The sequence below is a fragment of the Capricornis sumatraensis genome, chromosome 2 (genome assembly GCF_032405125.1).
Source record: "Capricornis sumatraensis isolate serow.1 chromosome 2, serow.2, whole genome shotgun sequence".
NCBI classification, from domain to species: Eukaryota; Metazoa; Chordata; class Mammalia; order Artiodactyla; family Bovidae; genus Capricornis; species Capricornis sumatraensis.
Window position 1 is genome coordinate 211,178,034 of NC_091070.1, and position 23,176 is coordinate 211,201,209.

Genomic DNA, 23,176 nt, shown 5'->3' on the forward strand with positions numbered 1-23,176 from the left:
GTCAAAATTTAAAGTGAAAGCCTCAGCCCTTGTTAAAGAAGGTGAACTCTTTGGTCTAACCAGAAACAGAATTTTACCAGGTGAGTATAATGGAGAAAGAGTTATGGCAATCGTAACATCTAAACTAGGTGACATAAGTTATGAATGTGAAAGTGAAAATTTTGGAGTTGTTTTTCTTTTTTCTGGCTGGATGGCATGTGAGATCTTAGATCCCCAACCTGGGATCAACCCTATGAACCCTGCAGTGGGAGCATGAAAGCCTAACCACTGGACTGCCACGCAAGTCCTGGTTTGGTGGTTCTGATGAAGTCAGACTCAGAAGTTACTATGTTGGCTGGGATTCCGAAAGAGATTTTTTTTAAGGGATGTTATTCCTGGCAATAACTAACAGGATTAACTACGATGTGGGTGGGGTGGCTAACATAGGATAGAAGGAAAGATGGCTGGAGGTGAGGAGGTAAAGGATTGACAGAGTATTACTGGGTGGTCATCCATTCAGATGGTGAATGATGTACAGAATTAGAAAAGAAGACATGAGCCATGGGCTAATATTAACCAGAGGAGTGATCCACCCAAAGGTCTCTGCTGCTGCTGCTGCTGCTGCTGCTAAATCACTTCAGTCGTGTCCGACTCTGTACGACCCCATAGACGGCAGCCCACCAGGCTCCCCCGTCCCTGGGATTCTCAAGATGACACTAATTAGGAGAGGTATTAAGGGAAATGGCTCATGCACTTCGAAATAAGAAGGATGTTGTTCATTGGTTGATTCCATATATTTTTTTAATATGGTAATTTTAAAATATCTTAATCTGTTCATCAAGTGTTTTGTGGTAGAATTAAGAAAAATGTTTAATTTCTTCTGTGATTTGTGTTTGTAAATAGTCTATATGCTGCTGCTGCTGCTGCTAAGTCGCTTCAGTCGTGTCCGACTCTGCGACCCCATAGACGGCAGCCCACTAGGCTCCGCCATCCCTGGGATTCTCCAGGCAAGAACACTGGAGTGGGTTGCCTGAAAGTGAAAAGTGAAAGTGAAGTCGCTCAGTCGCCTCCGACTCTTCGCGACCCCATGGACTGCAGCCTATCCCTCCGTCCACGGGATTTTCCAGGCAAGAGTACTGGAGTAGGTTGCCATTGCCTTCTCCGAAATAGTCTACATATATAACACAAAATCAAGGCCTTTTTGAGCAAGAGAACACTCACTTAAGCCTATTTAGACATTTATACTGCTAGAACCAATACTCCAATGAGGTTCCAAAATCAAATCAGTAAACGCTGTGTACGAAATCTGTAAAATTTTCTCTAATTCCATTGGCCCAGCACAAAGCTAATTTATGCTTTTGAACTGGAGACTACTGTTCTTACTGGGGAAAGATCCCAGCAGGCTGCTCATAAGGGCAATCAAGAAAGAAAAGGGTCTCTCCCCAGGAGCTGATAGGGCCCTGGCTATTTGCTTTCACGGGAAAATTGCTGGGGAGAACCCATTCAAATATCTCCCAGCAAATCACGGTGGCCTACAGACAACTCTTTTCCCGCTCATTGGCCGACTGAAATCTTCAACCACTCCATTCCTCCCGCCTCTCATCGAGAGCCAATAGGGGAGATGAGATCTTCGTAACCTAGCGTCACCAAGCACAGTGCTTGCAATTGGCTCTTGGAGCTACCGATCGAGAAGTAGGCGGGGCCATGCCAGCCGGCCTATATAAGAAGAGGACAAAGGCGGCGCGCCGCCTGTGTCATCCGCCATCTTGTGCGAAGCAAGGTGGCCTCCACGTTCCCTGAACGTCTTCTCCGCTTTTGCCTCGACCGCCCCTTGACCACAGACATGTCTCGGGACCGGTTCCGAAGCCGGGGCGGTGGCGGTGGCGGCTTCCACCGACGCGGAGGAGGAGGCGGCCGCGGCGGCCTCCACGACTTCCGCTCCCCGCCGCCCGGCATGGGCCTCAATCAGAATCGCGGACCCATGGGGCCCGTGCCGGGCCAGGGTGGCCCCAAGCCTCAGATCCCGCCACCGCCTCCGCACCAGCAACAGCACCAGCAACAGCAGCAGCCACCGCCGCAGCAGCCGCCACCACAGCAGCCGCCGCCGCTTCAGCCCCCGCCGCACCAGCCGCCCCATCAGCAGCCGCCGCACCAGCAGCCGCCGCACCAGCAGCCGCCGCACCAGCAGCCGCCGCCGCCGCCACAGGACTCATCTAAGTCTGTCGTTCCACAAGGACCCGGTTCGGCTCCCGGAGTAGGCAGCGCCCCTCCGGCCACCGGCTCGGCGCCGCCCGCCACACCCCCGACCTCGGGGGCCCCCACGGGGCCAGGTCCCACCCCGACCCCGCCGCCCGCTGTCACCTCGGCGCCCCCAGGTGCGCCTCCCCCGGCTCCGCCGAGCAGTGGGGTGCCCACCACCCCCCCTCAGGCTGGGGGCCCGCCGCCTCCACCACCTGCAGGGGGCCCGGTGCCCGGGCCTAAGCAGGGCCCGGGACCCGGCGGCCCCAAGGGCGGCAAAATGCCAGGCGGGCCGAAGCCTGGTGGCGGCCCGGGCCTAAGCACTCCTGGCGGCCACCCTAAGCCGCCGCACCGAGGTGGCGGGGAGCCCCGCGGGGGCCGGCAACACCATCCGCCCTACCACCAGCAGCACCACCAAGGGCCGCCGCCCGGAGGGCCCGGCGGCCGCAGCGAGGAGAAGATTTCGGACTCTGAGGTGAGTGTCAACCTGAGCTACGCGTCGGTTTTCCTAAGATGGCGGCGGCCCCCCTCCCCGCCCTCCATTTTGTCGGAGGCCGGAAAGGGCGCCTGCGCGCGGGAGGCGGGGGTGGGTGGGCGGGGCTGCGCGATTGAGGGGCGGACGGCGTGGGTCCGCTAGCGGCATCCCTGGGGAGGCTTCCGGGCTGGCAGCGGGTGGCTTGAGGAAAGTTTGATGGGCCCTGTTAAAGCTAACGGATCCTGGGGTCCAGAGTAAAGAGTATAGCTTGAAATTTAGGATCGACGACATCGGGCGAGTTTTTCTCTTAACGCTTAGCCACAGGTTTCGTCGTTGACAACAGTTTTAATCGTTTTATTGATACTCTTCCACCCTTTTGATTTCTGTCCACTATAGTTTTGATGCTGTCAGGGACTTTAGGCATAAACGATTGACGAGGTTCCTGATACAGAGCCTACTCTTCAAAGAGACTTCTCAAGAGTATTATGATGGTTTCGGCTCTTTAATGTTATGAGTGATTACTTTGGAAGTCCGGTTAGACATGTAATATGATCTTTAAAGGCAACAGAAGAGCAACCCCTATTGGACTGGTAACATATTCAGTTTGGGGAAAAGACTATTGCTTCTTCCTACTTGGAGAGGTACCTTCTTCCTACTTGGAGAGGTACCTTGTATCTGAAAGTTTCCTTCCTTTTATATCAGGGGTTTAAAGCCAACTTGTCACTTCTGAGGAGGCCTGGAGAGAAAACTTACACCCAGCGCTGTCGGTTGTTTGTTGGTAATCTACCTGCAGACATCACAGAGGATGAATTCAAAAGACTTTTTGCTAAATATGGAGAACCAGGAGAAGTTTTTATAAACAAAGGCAAAGGATTTGGATTTATTAAGCTTGTGAGTTTTGTTTTTGTGTTTTTCTGGTGGAATTCTCTTTTTTTACTACTACATAGTGTTTTTTGAACCAGCAACTTTATAAAGTTTTCATCACTAACAGAAAAGATGTAGCTGCTGTGTAGTGCATAATAGTATTTAAAAAGGGGGATTGGGTGGGTAAGTGTCAGGGAAGACTGCTTGGAGATAAGTTGAACTGAGCTGGCAGAAGAATAGGATTGGGGGTTAGACTTGTAACAATTTTAGGGTGGGCGTTAGCCAGTTTTGAGGTCATTAACTTTTAGTGTATGTCTTGATGCTTGCAGGAATCTAGAGCGTTGGCTGAAATAGCTAAAGCTGAACTTGATGATACACCCATGAGAGGTAGACAGCTTCGGGTTCGATTTGCCACACATGCTGCTGCCCTTTCTGTTCGAAATCTTTCACCTTATGTTTCCAATGAACTGTTGGAAGAAGCCTTTAGCCAGTTTGGTCCTATTGAAAGGGCTGTTGTAATTGTGGATGATCGTGGAAGATCTACAGGGAAAGGCATTGTTGAATTTGCTTCTAAACCAGCAGCAAGAAAAGCATTTGAAAGATGCAGTGAAGGTGTTTTCTTACTGACAACGTAAGTTTATATGTTTATCTTCGTAACTCTTATTAACTTAATGAAGAAATTGCAATATAGATGGAACAAAATTAAGATGGAACTGTTTTTGTTGTTAGAACTCCTCGTCCAGTCATTGTGGAACCACTTGAACAGTTAGATGATGAAGACGGTCTTCCTGAAAAACTTGCCCAGAAGAATCCAATGTATCAAAAGTAAGAACAATCTCTTAAAGTACAAAAGAGAACTTGTTCATTTTTTTTTGTTTTAAACTTTTAATTTTGTTTTAGAGTATAGCAGATTGACAGTGTTCGATAGTTCCAGGTGAACTCCAAATGGACTCAGCCATACATGTATTCATTCTCCCCCAAATGCCCCTCCCATCCTGTCTGCCCTGTAGCACTGAGCAAAGTTCTCTGTGCTGTACAGTAGGTTCTTGTTGGTTATCTATTTTAAATAATAGGAACGTGTGCATGTCTTACCCAAACTCTAACTGTCCTTTCCCCTTCAGTAACCATAAGTTCGGAGAACTTGATAATTTTTCAGTTTTGCTTAATATGTACAAAAATCTTAGATATGCTTAATGAAAACATAGGTTTTGAAGCAGTCGTTCAAATACCTAGTGTTTGTACCTGTTTTGAAGCAGTCATTCAAATACCTAGTGTTTGTTTCTGTGGTAGGTAGATTTTATACGCAATCTTGTTTTGTTTTAACAGTTGTTAAGATGTATTGTAGATATCTGGTTTTTCAAAGTTGGAAAAATATTCTTTGAATTGAAACTTGGCTTGGGAAGTGGAATTAGGACAGTGGGGAAGGTAGGATTGATCCTCATTGCCTATGTTACTGTCTAGTATCATCCTGGTATGTGTAAAGAGATAATTACGAATCAAGGTGATTTTTGCCTTCCAGTATTTCTTAGAAGTGAGAGCCAGTGGAAGGACCAGTGTTTTTTAGGGGATATCAGATTACGTATATTTCTTGTGTGCATCCATAAATTGGTTCATATTTAAATATTGTCAGGGAGAGAGAAACCCCTCCTCGTTTTGCCCAGCATGGGACATTTGAGTATGAGTATTCTCAGCGGTGGAAGTCCCTTGATGAAATGGAAAAACAGCAGAGGGAACAAGTTGAAAAAAACATGAAAGATGCAAAAGACAAATTGGAAAGTGAAATGGAAGATGCCTATCATGAACATCAGGCAAATCTTTTGCGTCAAGGTAAAATACCTTCTGAATTTTGCCAGTAGGATCATTTGCCTTTTGAGCTTACTAGAATTTGTTAATGTGAATCTATAACAGAATTTTCCAATGTTCAGATCTAATGAGACGCCAGGAAGAACTAAGACGCATGGAAGAACTGCACAATCAAGAAATGCAGAAACGTAAAGAGATGCAATTGAGGTACAGTTTTGTCAAACCTTAGTTTCAGTGTTGCTGCTGCTAAGTTGCTTCAGTCGTGTCCGACTCTGTGCGACCCCAGAGACGGCAGCCCACCAGGCTCCCCCGTCCCTGGGATTCTCCAGACAAGAACACGAGTGGGTTGCCATTGTTTCAGTGTTAAGTGTACCTAAATTTTGCAGGTGAGTCAGTTGAGGTACAGAGATGTTAAATACGTCAGTGTTGGTTTAATGCTTAAATTGCAAAATAGAGATTTCTGTTATATGGCTCATTTACTTTGCTGGAATACATTTATGGCTTTTCGTCTTAGTCACTGTCCCAAACTTCGTTTGCTGTAATGCTCTTAAGTAAACTACTAATGTGCATAAAAAGTTTTTGTTTATGTACTCGATGAATATTTCCAGGCAAGAGGAAGAACGACGTAGGAGGGAAGAAGAGATGATGATTCGTCAACGTGAGATGGAAGAACAGATGAGACGCCAAAGAGAGGAAAGTTATAGTCGGATGGGCTATATGGATCCAGTAAGTAAACTTTTGCAATGTAATCAGAGTTCTCTACAGAATTTGTGGATACCTAGGGTGCAGTTTATTCAGTTAAATATCACTTTTCACGTGGTAGCTTTTCTGCCTTTTTCTTTGTTTTTAACCCAAGTGTTTATGATTGATAGGCCTTGAGTTTTACCTTCTCTTTGGGTGGGCCAAAAGATTTCATTGGTTAGGAAGAAGCTTGGTTTATAGGTTTTTTGATAATGGCATCTTTTAAAAAATTGCCTAATTGGTTTTTTCCTTTAAGTTGAAAACAATTTTTGTTAAGCTTAGGGAATTTCCAAGTTAAGAGTTACCAAGTTAAGAATGCTTGGTATGGATTTAGTGCAAGTGTATGAAAGGTTTGTTTTTTTTTTTATTTTCAGAGAGAAAGAGACATGAGAATGGGTGGTGGAGGAGCAATGAACATGGGAGGTAAGAATGAAAATTAAATTAGTAGTATTAATGAAGAGCAGTATTTTGGTTGAGTGGTAACCAGCATTTTTGTTTCCTAGATCCCTATGGCTCAGGAGGCCAGAAATTTCCACCTCTAGGTGGTGGTGGTGGCATAGGTTATGAAGCTAATCCTGGAGTTCCACCGGCAACAATGAGTGGTTCCATGATGGGAAGCGACATGGTAATGTATCTTGTGGGACATAGTTCAAAAGGAAATTCTCATTCTCACAACTTATGTGTGTGTGTTTTTTTTGTTTTTGTTTTTTTAAGTAGGTGACTGGACTTCTCTTAGTTCCCCTATCGTGTAAATCCGTAATATTGATGAATACCTTGGCAACATAGAAGAACTCAATGTGGTAACCTCACCTGATAAGGTTGCCAACAAAAAGTCGATACTGTTAGTAGTATGTTGGGAGTTATCTTTGGCAATAAGTAGACTGAGGTGCTTTCCATTATATTGCTTGTGTACTTTTGCACAATAGTTCATGGCAAATCCAAATTCTAAATGTTAGATACTACTGATTATTCTACATCCAAGTGAGAGTAATCAAATGGCAAGCTGTCATTCATAAAGCTGGTATTTGCCATAAGTGTGAATCAGACTTGTTTGTAGCTTGTAGCTTTAGGCATGTTTTAGCGATGTGTAGGCCTTTGACCTACATTTGGTGTGACTTTATCCATGAAAAGGGAATTGTTTAGTCTTCGGACTCGTCGTTTCCCTCCTGTTGGGCCTGTCTTTAGGTGTACTTTCTAAAATAAATGGACATCTCTTTTGCTACAGAATAGCAAAAGTCACTGTTATTTTTTAGCATACTAGTTGTGTGCATTTGATCTGAACCTTCTTGATGGTGTCATATTTTAGCTGTATAGATAGCCTGTCAGGATCCTTTAGGACAACCAAGAGAATTGGTCTGAGTGGTGATATCGGGATTTTACAATCCTTAGAAGAACTGAATATTGGCTGTAGAGGTGGGTTTGGAGAAAAGTGCTTTGTCACAACCGAGTTGAATCTAATTAGTTCATCTACAGTCTTTTGGCAAAGGAGAGAAGCTGCAGTATATAGCTCACTAGATTCATTTTACAAATAATAAGGATTTAGAATGGGGCCTCATCTACTTTAGGCTTTGAAGATTAGAATCATAAATAGTTGGAGGGTTAAATGTAGTGCTGTTAGCTTCAAAATGAATTTTAAAAATAATGTGTTATATTTTGGTTTATATGCTTCCTAATAGATATAGGTTCTATATCAAATTTGTAACTAATTTGACACGATGTTCCCACAGTTCAGATGTTATAGTCCTTGTGACGTATAGCTTCTGGACTCTAAGATGTGGTAACAAACCCCCAAATTTCCTTTTCACCTTTTTGAGATAATACAATCTGCTGAAAACCTAGTTAGGATTTTGAAATAGTTTGAAGGGTTAGGATTTAGTCTTAAGTAGCCCTGTAGTATTTTATAGAAAGCATATTGAAATTATTTATTATAACAGTTTTAAACCCTGATACCTTTTTTTAATTTCTGGGGGGTTTTGTTGGATTGTTTTGGGGCTTTGTTTTGTGTTTTGAGCAATACTCTTAATGATTGGTCTGCTTTATATGAATTTGAAAGATAGCTCAGGCTGCTGTGCTTGCATATCTGTAGGGTTACTGTGTTTGGGATCATAGGTTTCTAGGACTAGAATTAATCTAAAACAAGATGGAATAAAGTCCTGCTTTACTGCAGTCACTTAAGCTTGGTATTAATGCTGTTTGGGAGACACCCAAAACACGGAATCATAATTGTCGGGACTTTTCACAGACATAAGGGAAAACGAAAAGTTGGGCTGTTAGGAGGGTGGGCTGTATATTCAGTTAATTTGCAACTATAAAGAACAGTACTGTGAACATAATTTCTCTGGTTTTATGTAGTGATGGCTGTGAAGGTGATATACTTGGAGAGAATATGGCAACACTTTTAAATCAAATTACTGTGCCGGTTAAGTGACTAAACCTGTTAGTCTTCTATTCTTTTTCTTTTTGTAGTCTGGTAGCATTTTATTAAAAACTTTGAACCTTTTAAGATTTCTGCAACTTAGCAGATGTGTCTTAAGATCTTGAAAAGCACAAGGTTTCTTATGCAGCACATACCACTAACTGGTGAGTAGGTCTTTGTCACTTCATTGAGTGAATTGAATCTGTCTGGTTGGGCTTGTTAGGCTTACTTGGAAATTAAATTTCCTGTTCAGACCTTGAAAGCGAGAAGTTTGTAAGCTTTTCAGTGGGTTAATCTGATGTGAAATTTCTTAAAACTCATTTTGGAATGGGTTTTCACATCTGCACTAATTCTTAAATTTTTTAGCACTACAGGGAAGATCTATTCTTTGAAACAGGTGTATGAGAATGGCTCAAGTGGGAACATACCACAAGGCATGTATTATCGTAAACTAATTTTCAAATTACCCTTTTTTCCTTTCTATGTTCCCGGTACCTGTGGATCGACTCATTGGTGATTGTATCGACGAACGTTGACTACGGAACCTTCTAAAATATTTACTTAACACACATGGACATCAACTACATATAATGAACTGTTAATTACTGTTCCAATAGCGTACTGAGCGCTTTGGGCAGGGAGGTGCGGGACCTGTGGGTGGACAGGGTCCTAGAGGAATGGGGCCTGGAACTCCAGCAGGATATGGTAGAGGGAGAGAAGAGTATGAAGGCCCAAACAAAAAACCCCGATTTTAGATGTGATATCTAGGCTTTCATTCCAGTTTGTTTTTGTCTTTTCTTGTTTAGATAACCAATCTTTTAAATTCTTGCATTTTAGTAAGAAAGCAACCTTTTTATGGATGTTAGCAGTTTATTGACCTAATATTTGTAAATGGTCTGTTGGGGCAGGTAAAATTATGTAATGCAGTGTTTGCCACAGGGGAATTTTTTTTTTTTTCCTTTTTTTTCCTTTTTTTTTTTTAAACTGTATAATGTCCCTCAAGTTACGGCAGTGTACCTGTGCCACTGAATTTCCAAAGTGTACCAATTTTTTTTTTTACTGTGCTTCAAATAAATAGAAAAAATAGTTATGATATTGATCTTCAACTTTGCCATTCATGCTTCTATGCACATTAGGCTAGGTATTCCACTTGGAAAGCATAAGAGTGTCTAGGCCTTTGAATGGCATATGCCATTTCTGGGAAATGTTATTTGTAGGCTAAGTATTGCTTTCTACTTATAAGTACCCCCTTGTTTTAAAAAGAAACGCTTATTGAAGTAGTTTCATGATTTGATTTGTTTGGCAAGGAAGCAAGCTGGTGCTAAGTATTTTTAAATGGCTATGTAAGCAAAGCTGAATTGTAAATCTTCATTCAGGAATGTGTATCAAGATTATGGAATGGGTGTAAGACTATTGGTAGGGGGAGAAAGTGGGTATGACTTAAATGGATCTTTTATGGCCCTGTGATCTATTCTTTCCTTGAAAGTTTCTGAAGAAAAAGTGGAAAGATCATTTTGTTGCATTCCTCCATTCTTGTTTTTTAAAAAACGAGTCCCAAGCCCTACAAACGGCTTGTATTGAACTTTCACATTTGAATTAAAGATTGTTAAACATGAAGCCTTTTCATGTATTACTTTTAAGTGATTTATAAAGGTGGAGTTTAGTGTGAATAATTCAAAAATAAGAGGTGTAGTTAATCATAAAGTAGGTTAGAAATGTATATACTTGTACTCTAACTTACATCTCCTTGTGCTACTTCTATTGGGCAAAATCTGTAGGACTATGAAAAAAACCTAGTCTGTTTTCTACGAGCTTGTAGTGACTGTTAATAACATAGGGTGGGAGAGAACCATTCTTACGAAACATTTTTGTTTTTCATAGTTTCCTTTTGATGTGGCACAAAACCTGGAGAGAGTTGCTCGTGCTACACAGTACAGATGTTCCTTCCTCCCACCATAAAGCTTTCGGAGTGTTTCGATGGTGGTGTCAGTTTAACGTCAACTTCATTGACTCTCCTTCCATCAGAGACATTTTGACTTATTAATAAAATAGTTTGTTACTGGTGTCTGTTAGTACAATGGGAACACCTGCTTTCCCAGTGTATATATAAGCAGAGAAACAATTTCCTAAAAGTAGTAGGTAAAGTAATTGAATGGTTTGGCTTTGATTTTAGCTATGTTTCCATTCAAATTTGTACATTATAGAACTCTTACTGTGGAATGTGTCTTCCTCCTTTCACCTCTTTTAGTGTTAATTGGCAAAAGTAAAATTCTAAATCAAATCTTGGTTTAAATGCTGAAGTAAGTTTAGTATTGTGCCTGAGTACAAAGGGAAACCTAGAGTTGAAACAATTGAGCACTGGGCATAGGAAACCTGTTAATACTAAAACACTAGTGGGGTATAAAGGCATGCCACCACATTCTGGCTGTGTGACTGACAGGTACCTGGTGTGCTAATTAAGGGAGAGAATCTCGTTAGAAAATGTTCATTATTTCTGTTCACCAAGACACTTGGAAATGAGTAGTTCTACCATAATTATAGGAGGAAGTTTTGTCCCAAGTCATTAATTGGTGATAATGTATGAGATTTTCTGTACTGGAAACAAGGGTCTTGATTTGAAAGGAGTCCATTACAATTTGGATTGTATGGTAGGGACTCCGTTAATGATAAGAAAATAAGGGGTGTTCATGGGACACCCACAGAGGGTGAACTTGAATGTGTGGGTGGGGGCTGGTGGGGAAATGGGAAAATCTGCCTATAAAATTAATGTTTCAGTTTATTTTTCAGATTACATGCCTTTCTTTGTAAGGGATGCTGGCACAGACCCCTAAAATAAGCTTTTCGTAGTACTGTACCTTTGAAGAGTGGTGAAGGATGCTAATGGATTATCTCCTAAAAGTTGTGGTTTTGGTAGCCTTACTGTGTAGAATTGCTAAACATTGTTTAGCAAATAATGTTGCTTAGTTTTAACTAAGTTTTGACTTTTATCACTGAAATAGCAGTGTATCAAGGGTTGTAAGCTACTCAGACTTTCAACAAGTCCTGCAATGTATATCATAGCCTAATGTGAATTTAAATCATCTTAAAAAGTATATTCCTAAAAGCTGATTTACGAAACTTGGGGTGGGGAAGGGAAGGTAGTAGTTGAGAGGTAAAATTTTGGCCAGTCTTCTCATTTAAAGAAACCACCTGCCCCCATTTCCTCTTCTCCACTTTCTCTCATAATTTTAAGAGGAACGCTTGATTGTTTTTAAACTAACTGCTCCTCTTATTACTCCTTATCTTTAAAAACTGCATTCTCTAAGAGATCCCAGTGTATTTAATAGGACTTTAGAAACTTAACCCATTGGTTCATGTTTAGTGAAACCATAATCCTCTTCGCTTAAAACACTAATTAAACTTCTAAGAAGTACTGTAAAACCCCACCACTCTTTATTAGATGTATTATATCACTAATACAAATAGACAATTTGGGAAATTGTAATGTTACGCCTGTGCAATTTTTATAAGTGGCATATCATGGCAGATCAAAATTTAGATACTTGGCTTTGCTTGGGCAAGCCACTAAGTTTGTGGCGGAATATTTTCTGGTGTTCTTGGACTGCAATTGTGCACTATTAAAAGTAGTGGCCTGCTACATAACTGCATTTAGCCAGCATTTCTGCAGTGCGTAACTGTGAGGAACGTAGTACCGCAAATGGCAATGGACATTAGGACCCGGATGTAGTATTCCTGCTTGCTCCGAGATTCTCATTGCCGACTGCATACAGGTAGGTAACAAGCAATATAATCTAACTTGGTGACTTGCTATGTACTTTTATTCCGTGGGCATTCTGACATCATACTTCTGACAATGAAATTACAGTGCAGCACCTAACACGTGTATGATAAAGCTAGCTTATGTCAAAACTGCGTGGGTTTGGGTTAGAGCTGTAATTTGTCAGGCAGAATTCAGTGCTGTTGCAGTTCTCAGATAAAAAGTGCAAACTTGAGTATTTGGTATGTATCTGATTCAGTTGTGTGGGTTTTAGTTGCATCGTAACTGAAGATAACATGAAACACATCAGTGGTGTGGGGGAGAGGGGACCATACCATGTTTGGAAAGTAGAGTGCTTTTAGCATCTTGACACAGACTGTATACAGCATGTGACAATTAGTTTCTGTTGTAGCAAACTGACCTCCCCATAGGTCAGCAATATCAATTTCAGAGTGTAATCTTGGTTATTACTCTACAGGGTTGAGTGAATTAAAACTAAAAGTACAGTTTTTTTTTTTTGCAATGTGATTTGAACATTTTTAAAATGGGCTCCATGGGAACAGCTTTGTTATTAACTGGGGGCATAGAGGGGAATCTAACATGAATAGTTCAAGCTCTGTGATTTGTCTAAATATGTCTATACTCTAAACCTGGGGGAAGATGGTGTGGCATGTTGACTTGCCTATTGAATACATGTTGGGAATCATTTCCCAACTGTAAGACTTCGTCGTATTCTGTAGGATAACTGCAAATGTTCAGGGTAGCTTTTTGAATTTGGTTCCCTTAGCTTTTTAGGGATGAGATGTTGCAATCCAAACTGTTCGATTACCAAAATAGTAAGTCTTCAAAAGCACCCTCTATGTTGTTCAGGATTTAAGCTTTGCCTCGACAGTTGTTCCAGACCTCAATTCAACTGAACATTGGTCTATGAACTGATTTTTAGCTAGCATGCATGAGAAATAGCTTTCATGTATAATGTTTTCTGCTCTGTAACTGGAAAGTTTGATTTACTTCGCATAAATGTTGGCAAAACTCTTCATGATTATGAGAATTTCTTTTGTATCAAGAAAAATGGCTTGCTCTTTGGCAAGCACATGGTGGGGACAGTCTTCTAACTTTAATACGCAGTCCATTCAACCAAATGACGTGACTCCTGCTAGATGAAAGAATAAATGGTGACTAGTTTAGCTCTGTATTAGTAATACAATGTACATCAAACATAATGCTCAGTATTAGTGACAATAGTGTCACGAAATTGGCATGCAATTCTGATGGGGTTTTCCTATGGCATAATCCATGAAGTTGGTAGCCAACACTTGGCTACCGTGGCTCAGTGATTGTTTAGAAATAAAAGATCAGGTTTATTTCTTAACAGTCAATAGCACTTTTGAGAGAATGTACTTAATATGTGAACATCATCGGGTTGGGGGGTGATTTTGCTTCATTCTGCTTATTTCAAGATGATAGGCTTTTGCACTTTCAATGAGAAACCTGTGACTTAAGTTGATTCTTACTAGTTTCGATTTGTATGTAGCTGTAATTTGTGAATTTTAGTGCAGAGGGTCTTTTTAAAAATCAGTCAAAAAACGGGATAAACGGGTTTCAATAGTAACTATATTCCAGGTGCTTGCATTGTATTTCATAGTCTTTTCTTACTACAAACAAAAATTATTTTTAATGACAATGGTCGCAAGTTCAGAGGTGTGATGCCAGAATGCATTTTCGTACTGTTAGGCCCTTGGGAATAGATACCGGTGCTTTATGAAAGTTGAAAGAAATGCAATGGGTGCTCTTCATATAAGGTTGCAAAACCTACAAAGAATGCATAATAGTCTCATTTTTCCCGAGAAAGATGCGTGTGACTAGTTTTGGACTTTTAACCTTAATGGGGGTTGCATGTTTCTTATTGTTAATCATTGTCAGCTGCAGTGACATGATCCACAGTCCTGCATTTACTGCCTTAACATTAATGATTTTGGATAGGTTTTAGAGAGCTGGGATGTTTGTTCTGGGCCTTTATTTGGTTTGGGCTTTAGCTGATAACGTTTCAGTGCTCTGTCAGCTAGTGCAGTTCTCAAACGGCTGCCTGTTAGGGAAAGAATTCAGAGGATTTGGCTGCTCCTAATCATCTGTCATTGCTGCTAGATAATGATTGGCAATTTTTAAGACTCAACTGTGGAACACACAGTTGTTGGTAAACCATCAAACTTAAATGTTGCTTTTGAACACCAGTGCTGAAAAGATTTATTCAGAGGGTGAAAAGGGGGCTGTATGCAGAGTAGGATAATCTGGAGAATGGAGGAAGAATGCAAAACGATATAGTATCCCTTATGGATGGTACATGTGCAACAGGGAACTATTTCATATACCCTTGGCAGTCTCTGAGTCAGGGAGGACGAAAAACCTGGAATTTGGATTAAGGCTGATCTTTCTGGTTTTTGTGCACTGTGGCTCTGCCAGGCATACATAGTGAAGGTGAATGTCTTCTCCCTCAGAAAAACTCAGGTTCCTTGCTGTCCTGGTAAGGCATAGCTTCCCTGCCGTAACTTAAAACTCAGTGAGGACTTAAGAGGGAAAGAATGAGGCAAATATATAGGACTGCAGGATAACAACTGCATTGTTGTGTACTGTGGCACGGGGAGGGCACTCTTGGAGGACTCTCGGAGGACCACGCCTCAGGTGGTCAGTCCACCTGAGGATGGAAGACATACTTGGTGGGGAGCAGGGTATGTGCTTCTATATGAAAAGAGCCGATGTTAGAACTCATTTGGTAAGGTGAACGTTGTCACATACCTTCACATAAGGGATAGTATATTTTGGGTTGCAGTCAAACTTCATTGTGCTCAGACTGGTGAGGATGCAGTTAGGCTTTTGTAAATACAAAGAAGATACAGTTCTCACTCTAATTCAGGTGTCTACTGCTACTTCAGAATGATTTTAGATTCCACCCTGCCCCCATGAAGTTTCTTCCTATGTTTTATGCTGTAACTTGCCCCCAATCTTTGTTTCTCAAATTTTACTCTTTAAATTTTGAAATTTAACTAGCATTTCAAATCTTCATGCCCTTGTCTTTTATATTAACTTTTTCTTATTATTCTTTAGGTAAGAATGATTGATGTTGGCTGATAACTGGAGTGCTCATTCACTTGAAGTAAGCTTCCTTGAAAGTCTACCTATTAAGGATTTGGGGTTTGGTTTCTATTTAATGGTTAAATGATTTTGTTTAACTGTGGGGTGAAAGCCATTTGATTTTTAAGATGTTCACCTCTTGATACCCCTGTATTTTTGTTTTTTTAAATAGATGTGTGTGGGTGTATATGAGTTGGAAAGAAAAAAGGCTGGGAATACTTACTACAAAAATGTTAAACAATAGAAGAAAAAGATGGCATTAGATCAGGAAAGGCTTGAATTTGTGGAGAAATACTGTATTTTGTGGTACTCTAAAATCAACTTTGGACCAATTCAGAAATCTTGAGATTCCTTTTACATTAGAAATTGTGAAGAACAATTGTTTCGTCACTGGTAGGGAGAATTCCTTAAGTACATTTGACCTTTGAACAACATGGGTTTGTGCTTCAGGAGTTCACTTAATGATGCAAGATTTTTTCTAATAAATACATACTACAGTGCCAGGTCTTACCTAAACAGTAACTGTGAGAGTGAACGTTGCTCAGTTGTGTCTAATTCTTTGCAACCCCATGGACAGCAGCCTGCCAGGCTCCTTTGTCCATGGAATTATCCAGGCAAGAGTACTGAAGGACATCTTCCCAACCCAGGGATCGAGGCCAGGTCTTCTCCCTTGCAGGTGAATTCTTTTTACTGTCTGAACCACAGGGGAAGCCCATAGCCAAAAAAAAAAACAAACCACTATTGAAATCCAAACCTATGCTAAAATATATACCTGTTGATGTCAGAATAATGTGTACATGTTAAAAATCAGTTCAAAAATGTTCAAGATATGCCAAATACGTTGTCATAACAAAGTTGTGTTTTAATGATAGGTGGATATAAGTTTTCAAGACATCACACAGCATGAGCTGATCAAGAAAGAAAGCCACAACTTGTTAGACTGATGAAGTATCAAGGTAAGTTGAGATTCTTGACTCTAAACTGTTCTCAGGAACTCCAGTGGTTATGACTTCGCCTTCTAATGCATGGGGTGAGGGTTCAGTCCCTAGCAGGGAGTTAGACTCCCACATGCCAAAAAACAGAAGCGGTCTTGTAACAGATTCAATAAAGACTTTTAAAATGGTCCACATCAAAAAACATCTTAAAAAAAAATGTCTTCAGAAGGAATCTTGGGTGGTGTAAGATAACTACTTTTGTGGATATCTCATTTTAATTTCTTCTATGTTAAAACTTTTTTGTAGCAAGTATATTTTTATAACATTTACTTAAATATTTAATCATCTTTTTTTTTTAAGTCTTCTGAGGTGTAGTAGCCCATGGGTTTAGTCTTGTTTGGCTAAAGCCTCGGGAAAAACAGGGACTTTATTAAAAAACAGTTTTTAATAAAAACATATAGCTCTATTTACCTTTACATCCATATAACAATGCAGAGGAAGAAGATTTTAAGTTCCTATTTTTCATCCAGATAGTTAAGTGGTGGAGTCACTGATAGAATAGATGGAAAACAAAATCTAGAGGGTTGGCAATTTTAAAGGGCAATTCAACTCTGCTTTTCTGGCTAAAAAGCAGTCATAGACATTATGTAGACAAATGGACAATGACTGTGTTCCAGTAAAGGTTCTTTTTTTTTTTTTTTTTTTTTTACAAAATTGGCTGTAGACAGCTTACCTGTCTGATGTAACAAAAATTGCATTTGTTCATGGTATCACTTAGGTATAAAGGGCTATTAATCAGTTGAATTACATTTTAATTCAGTTGAGTTTTAAGCAGAAATGGGAGAACTGAGATCTGTGTCTTACACCTTAGAAATTATTAGTTGCTCAGTTGTGTCTGATTCTTGCAACCCCATGGACTGTAGCCTGCCAGGCTCCTTTGTCCATGGGATTTCTCAGGCCAAGAATACTGGAGTGGATTGCTATTGCCTTCTCCAGGAGATCTTCCTGACCCAGGGATCAAACTTGGGTCTCCTGTATTGAGGGTAGATTCTTTACTGCCCAAGCCATCAGAGGGTGCCAATTAATGGAGTGTCTTGAAGAGATCTGCCTTTTAAGAGTTTGGTTGTCACTAAAAGTTGTTGTAGAAGATGGAAATAAAATTTAATAAACTCGCCAGGTGAGTCTGGTATTAAAATTATTTGTGCTGCTTAACCCTTATTTATCTAAAGATAATCAAATACTTATGCTACCACATTCTTTGTTTAAAGTTTATTTGATTGTTGCTGATAAATAAATTTGAGACCTTGATACCTAATTATTACGACTTTTGGAATAATTGTTTCCTTTTAATTGGCAGGATTACGTGAACTGTCCTGAAAACCAGTGAGGAAAAGAGCAGAGAGAGGAATCAACCTGTTGTTGAATAAAAATGTTTCAAGATGGGAATTTGTTTTGGTTTTGTTTTTTAAGTAGGATTTTTCTATTTTCTAGAATTTTCTGTGTCAGCAACTTATTTCTCAGTGGCATTGAGGTCATTCCATATTATATTTCTTGAGGCCTTTTTGGCAGAGCTGTTTCAGCCTTTTTTTTCCCCCCCAGCTTCTTAATAACTAATCAACCTGATGCCCTTATTTATTCACAGGTTTAGCTGTCAGTATCTTAAAAATTGCCTTCAGGGACTTCTGGCTGTCCAGTGGACCAGTGCACGGGGTACAGGTTTGAGGCCTGATTGGGGAATTAAGATCTCATGTGCTGCCCGGTGTGGCCTTTAAAATTGCCTTCAGTCTTCATAAGTTTTAGTCTTGGAGTTACCATGTGATCAGCAATTGTTAATTGCTTCAGAGGTGGCATAGGATGAGATAGTTAGCATCACTGACTTAGATGGATGTGAATTTGAACAAACTACAGGAGATGGTGTAAAGACAGGAGCTTGGTGTGCTGTGTAGTCCATGAGATAGCAAAGTCACAACAGATTCTAACGTGACAGTGACTGAGCATCAAAGCAACTGCTTAGTAGGTTTTTAAATACCGCTTATGTGTATTAGAAAAGGATTATCAAATTATGGTTATGAATAATTGGGTATTATTTCACAGACTGACTTGCATGTTGCCAAATACAATATTTTGGTTGTCCTGAGTAGCAATTTGTAAGCTGGAGTTGAATTTTATATACAGTGTAATGGGCAAATTCTCAGATTACCTATAAGTATAAGGGAAATACTGTTGTAATTTACTATAAAATCTGCTTATCCCCTTCATTCTTAAAACTCATTACAATTTGACAAGCTGTTCACAAACCAAATTAATGTGAGGTATATATTCAAAAGTAATTTTTTAAACTTTTCTTGGTCAAGTTATATATTCAGTTAAGTCATGCCCCAGCTCTGCAACCCCATGGACTGCAGCACACCAGGCTTCTCTGTCCTTCACGGTTTCCTGAAGTTTGCTCAAAAAATTCATTTGATGATGCCATCCAACCATCTCATTTTCTTGCCCTCTTAGCTTCCTAGCATCAGGGTCTTTCCCAATTTGTATCAGGTGGCCACAATATTAGAGCTTCAGCGTCAATCCTTTCAATGAATATTCAGGGTTTATTTCCTTTAGGATTGATTGGTTTGATCTTGCAGTCCAAGAGACTCAAGAGTCTACAGCACCACAGTCTGAAAGAATCAATTCATTGGCACGGTTCAACTCATATGACTACTGGAAAAACAGCTTTGACTGTGTGGACCTTTGTCTCTGCTTTTTAATATGTTATTTGACAAGTTGTTTAAATTTAGGCTATAGTAGGGTTAAATAAAAATCCCTGCCTTAAAAGGTGTATTGATTAGTTGCTGTTTTTAAGTGTGTATGTAGGGAAATGAGGGGAGCTTAAGTTGAGAACAAGCCACAAGGTTTTTAACAAATTGTGTATGAGGCATATAATGTTTTGCACACCTTCCATCTTTGATGTTAAAATGGGTTGGGAGACTTCCCCAGGGATCCAGAGTCTTAATCCATCTTGGAACTTGATTCCACAACTGTGCCTATGAGCTGTAGCGCCCATGTGCAGCAACAAGAGAAGCTCAAGCTGGTGCCACAGTGGAGACCTGGCACAGCCAGATGTTAGGAAGTTCCATACTTGAGGTCAAGGAGTATGAGGGGAGGACAAGACTCAGTTCGGTTCAGTTGCTCAGTTGTGTCTCTCTGCAACCCCATGGACTTAAGCACACCAGGTTTCCCTGTCCATCACCAACTTCCAGAGCCTGCTTAAACACATGTCCATAGAATCGGTGATGGCATCTAACCATCTCATCCTCTTCCCTTTCTCCTGCCTTCAGTCTTTCCCAGCATCAGGATCTTTTCAAATGAATCAGTTCTTCGCATAAGGAGGCCAAAGTATTGAGAGTTTAAGCTTCAGCATCAGTCCTTCCAGTGAATACTCAGGATGGACCTGTAGGATGGACTGGTTGGGTCCCTTTGCAGTCCAAGAGTCCTCCAACAGCACAGCTCAAAAGCATCAATTCTTTGGCGCTCAGCTTGCTTTATAGTCCAACTCACATCCATACAGGACTGCTGGGAAATAGCTTTGACTAGATGGACCTTTTGTTGGTCTCTGCTTTTTAATAATGCTGCCTAGGTTGGTCATAGCTTTTCTTCTGAGGAGCAAGGGTCTTAATTTTATGGCTACAGTCAACATCTGCAGTGATTTTGGAGCCCAGAAAAATAGGCTCACTGTTTCTGTTGTTTCCCCCTCTTACTTGCCATAAAGTGATGAGACTGAATGCCATGATCTTAGATTTCTGAATGTTGAATTTTAAGCCAGCTTTTTTTGCTCTCCTCTTTCACCAAGAGGCTCTTTAGATCTGCTTTCTTCCATAAGAGTGGTGTTATCTGCATATTTGAGGCTACTGATATTTCTCCCTGCAATCTTGATTCCAGCTTGTGCTTCATCCAGTCCAGTATTTCTCATGATGTACTCTGCATATAAGTTAACTAGGGGTGACAATATATAGCATTGATGTACTCCTTTCTCGACTTGGAACCAGTCTGTTCAATGTCCAGTTCTTACTGTTGCTTCTTGACCTGCATAGATTTCTCAGGAGGCAGGTCAGGTGGTCTGATATTCTGATCTCTTGAAGAATTTTCCTGTTTGTTTTGATCCACACAGTCAAATGCTTTGTCAATAAAGCAGAAGTAGATGTTTTTCTGGAACTCTTCATTGATGACCTGTTCAGTTCAGTTCAGTCGCTCAGTCATGTCCAACTCTGTGACCCCATGAATAGCAGCACACCAGGCCTTCCTGTCCTCCACCAGCTCTCGGAGTTCACTCAGACTCAACGTCCATCGAGTCAGTGATGCCATCCAGCCATCTCATCCTCTGTCGTCCCCTTCTCCTGCCCCCAATCCCTCCCAGCATCAGTCTTTTCCAGAGTCAACTTTTCACATAAGGTGGCCAAAGTACTGGAGCTTCAGCTTTAGCATCATTCCTTCCAAAGAAATCCCAGGACTAATCTCCTTTAGAATGGACTGGTTGGATCTCCTTGCAGTCCAAGGGACTCTCAAGAGTCTTCTCCAACACCACAGTTCAAAAGCATCAATTCTTAGGCGCTCAGCCTTCACAGTCCAACTCACATCCATACGTGACCACTGGGAAAACCATAGCCTTGACTAGACGGACCTTAGTCGGCAAAGTAATGTCTCTGCTGATGATCCAATGGATGTTAGCAATTTAATCTCTGGTTCCTCTGCCTTTTCTAAATCCCGTCTTGAACATCTGGAAGTTCACGGTTCACATACTGTTGAAGCCTGGCTTGGAGAATTTTGAGCATTACTTTGCTAGCTTGTGAGATGAGTGCAATCGTGTAGTCTGGGGAAAGACTCAAGAAATTAAAGTGCCAATAGGAAAACATCCTGTTTTTAAGAATTTAAAGATTTAACACAGCATGGTATTCCCCAAACTAATTTACTTACCAACTGAATTGTTGAACATGTAAATGTACAAATAAAACTAAACTTAGAAAATGGGTAAGTGACTTTGAGTTGGGCGAGAGATTATTAAATATGACACCGAAAAGGTGTTCAACAAAAAAATGGGCATATTGGGTTTATCACTTTCCTTCAAAAGAATATGGCAGTCCCTGGAAGTCCAGTGGTTAGGACTCCATACTTCCAATGCAGGGGCCCAGCTTCCATCCTGGTTGTGCAGCTTGGCCATGAAAAATACATGTATATACGCTGAGATACCACTTCACAGTTCAACTATAGGATGTCTGAAGATAATATGGTGTTCAGTTCAATTCAGTCGCTCATTCATGTCCGACTCTGTGACCCCATGAACTGCAGCACGCCAGGCCTCCCTGCCCGTCACCAACTCCCAGAGTCCACCCAAACCCATGTCCATTGAGTCAGTGATGCCATCCAGCCATCTCATCCTCTGTCATTCCCTTCTCCTACCCTCAATCTTTTCCAGCATCAGGGTCTTTTCAAATGAGTCAGCTCTTCGCATCAGGTGGCCAGAGTACTGGAGTTTCAGCTTCAGCATGAGTCCTTCCAATGAACACCCAGGACTGATCTCCTTTAGGATTGATTGGTTGGATCTCCTTGCAGTCCAAGGGACTCAGAGTCTTCAACACCTCAGTTCAAAAGCATCAATTCTTCGTAATGTGGTGACTAGTTCATAAACACTGCGTTATAGAATTGAAATTTACTAAGAGAGTAGAACTTAAAATGTTTTCAAAGATAGCAGCAGTTGATAGGTGCTTTCATAATGTATCCAGTCACAATGTACACTTTATTATACAATTACATTTGTCAATAATACCTCAATAAAACTTGGAAAAGATACCACTTCACAACTACTAGATTGTCTACAGAAATGTGAAGAAATCAGAGCCCTTTGACACTATTGGGCGGAGAAGGCGATGGCACCCCACTCCAGTACTCTTGCCTGGAAAATCCCATGGATGGAGGAGCCTGGTGCGCTGCAGTCCATGGGGTCGCGAAAAGTTGGACACGACTGAGCGACTTCACTTTCACTGTTCAGTCTCATGCATTAGAGAAGGAAATGGCAACCCACTCCAGTGTTCTTGCCTGGAGAATCCCAGGTATGGGGGAGCCTGGTGGGCTGCCGTCTATGGGGTCGCACAGAGTTGGAAACGACTGAAGCAACTTAGCAGCAGCAGCAGCATATGGTATTGGGAGTGTAAAATTGTGTAGCTATCTTGGAAAACGGTAGCAGTTCCTCAGTTACCATATGACCCAGCAAGTCTAACAACCTGAGAGAAACAAAATCATGCTCACAAAATTTGTACATGAATGTTGATAGAATCATTCATAACAGCCAAAATGTGGAAATAAAAGTTACAGATGAATGGATAAACAAATAATGATATATCCATACTATGGAATATTAGCCATAAAAAAGAATGAAGTAGTGATATGTGCTACAACAGAAGTGAAGCCTGTCACAAAAGACTGCGTATTATATGATTCTATTTGTATAAAGTGGCCAGAACAGGGAAATCTATAAAGTAGGTAAGTGGTTGCTTAGGACTAGGGGAAAGGTGTTGAGAAATGGGAAAGTGGGAATAAGGGTGTAATTGCTAAAGGATACAGGATTCCTTTTTGTGGTAATAAAAATATTCTAAAGTAACTACTAATGGATGCATGTATCTGTGAATATACTAAAAACTATTAAATCATATACTTTGGGGGGAATTGGATGGTATGTGAATTACATCCCAATAAAATGGTTTTTAAAAAAAGACTGTTGTATAAGAAGAAAGAGGCCTGAGCAGTAGGCTGAGGTAAGATCATTTGTAGGCCATTATTAAGGATTTTGATCACAACACTTTTCT

At 40.9% G+C, this 23,176-nt stretch overlaps 1 protein-coding gene and 1 long non-coding RNA gene across 2 annotated transcripts; both read left to right on the forward strand.

Annotated features, from left to right (window-relative positions):
- Positions 1 to 1,750: 1,750 nt before the first annotated feature.
- Positions 1,751 to 10,075, forward strand: SFPQ (splicing factor proline and glutamine rich). Its single transcript, XM_068966229.1, has 10 exons — positions 1,751 to 2,692; positions 3,395 to 3,583; positions 3,886 to 4,187; positions 4,286 to 4,381; positions 5,187 to 5,383; positions 5,482 to 5,566; positions 5,968 to 6,085; positions 6,475 to 6,523; positions 6,604 to 6,725; positions 9,134 to 10,075. Exons 1-10 carry the CDS (start codon positions 1,823 to 1,825, stop codon positions 9,269 to 9,271), a joined length of 2,166 nt encoding a protein of 721 aa, XP_068822330.1. The 5' UTR covers positions 1,751 to 1,822; the 3' UTR covers positions 9,272 to 10,075.
- Positions 10,076 to 11,385: 1,310 nt separating this feature from the next.
- On the forward strand, positions 11,386 to 17,043 carry LOC138074176 (uncharacterized). Its single transcript, XR_011144442.1, has 2 exons — positions 11,386 to 15,424; positions 16,275 to 17,043. It is a non-coding gene; the product is annotated as an uncharacterized lncRNA (long non-coding RNA).
- The last annotated feature ends 6,133 nt before the right edge of the window (positions 17,044 to 23,176 follow it).

Bases quoted from the DNA above. Each gene is read 5' to 3' on its own strand.
- SFPQ (XM_068966229.1), top strand. From the start codon at position 1,823: ATGTCTCGGGACCGGTTCCGAAGCCGGGGCGGTGGCGGTGGCGGCTTC. The intron at 4,188-4,285 runs GTAAGTTTATAT...TTTTGTTGTTAG, and splicing joins GGTGTTTTCTTACTGACAAC to AACTCCTCGTCCAGTCATTG. The intron at 6,086-6,474 runs GTAAGTAAACTT...TTTTATTTTCAG, and splicing joins GGATGGGCTATATGGATCCA to AGAGAAAGAGACATGAGAAT.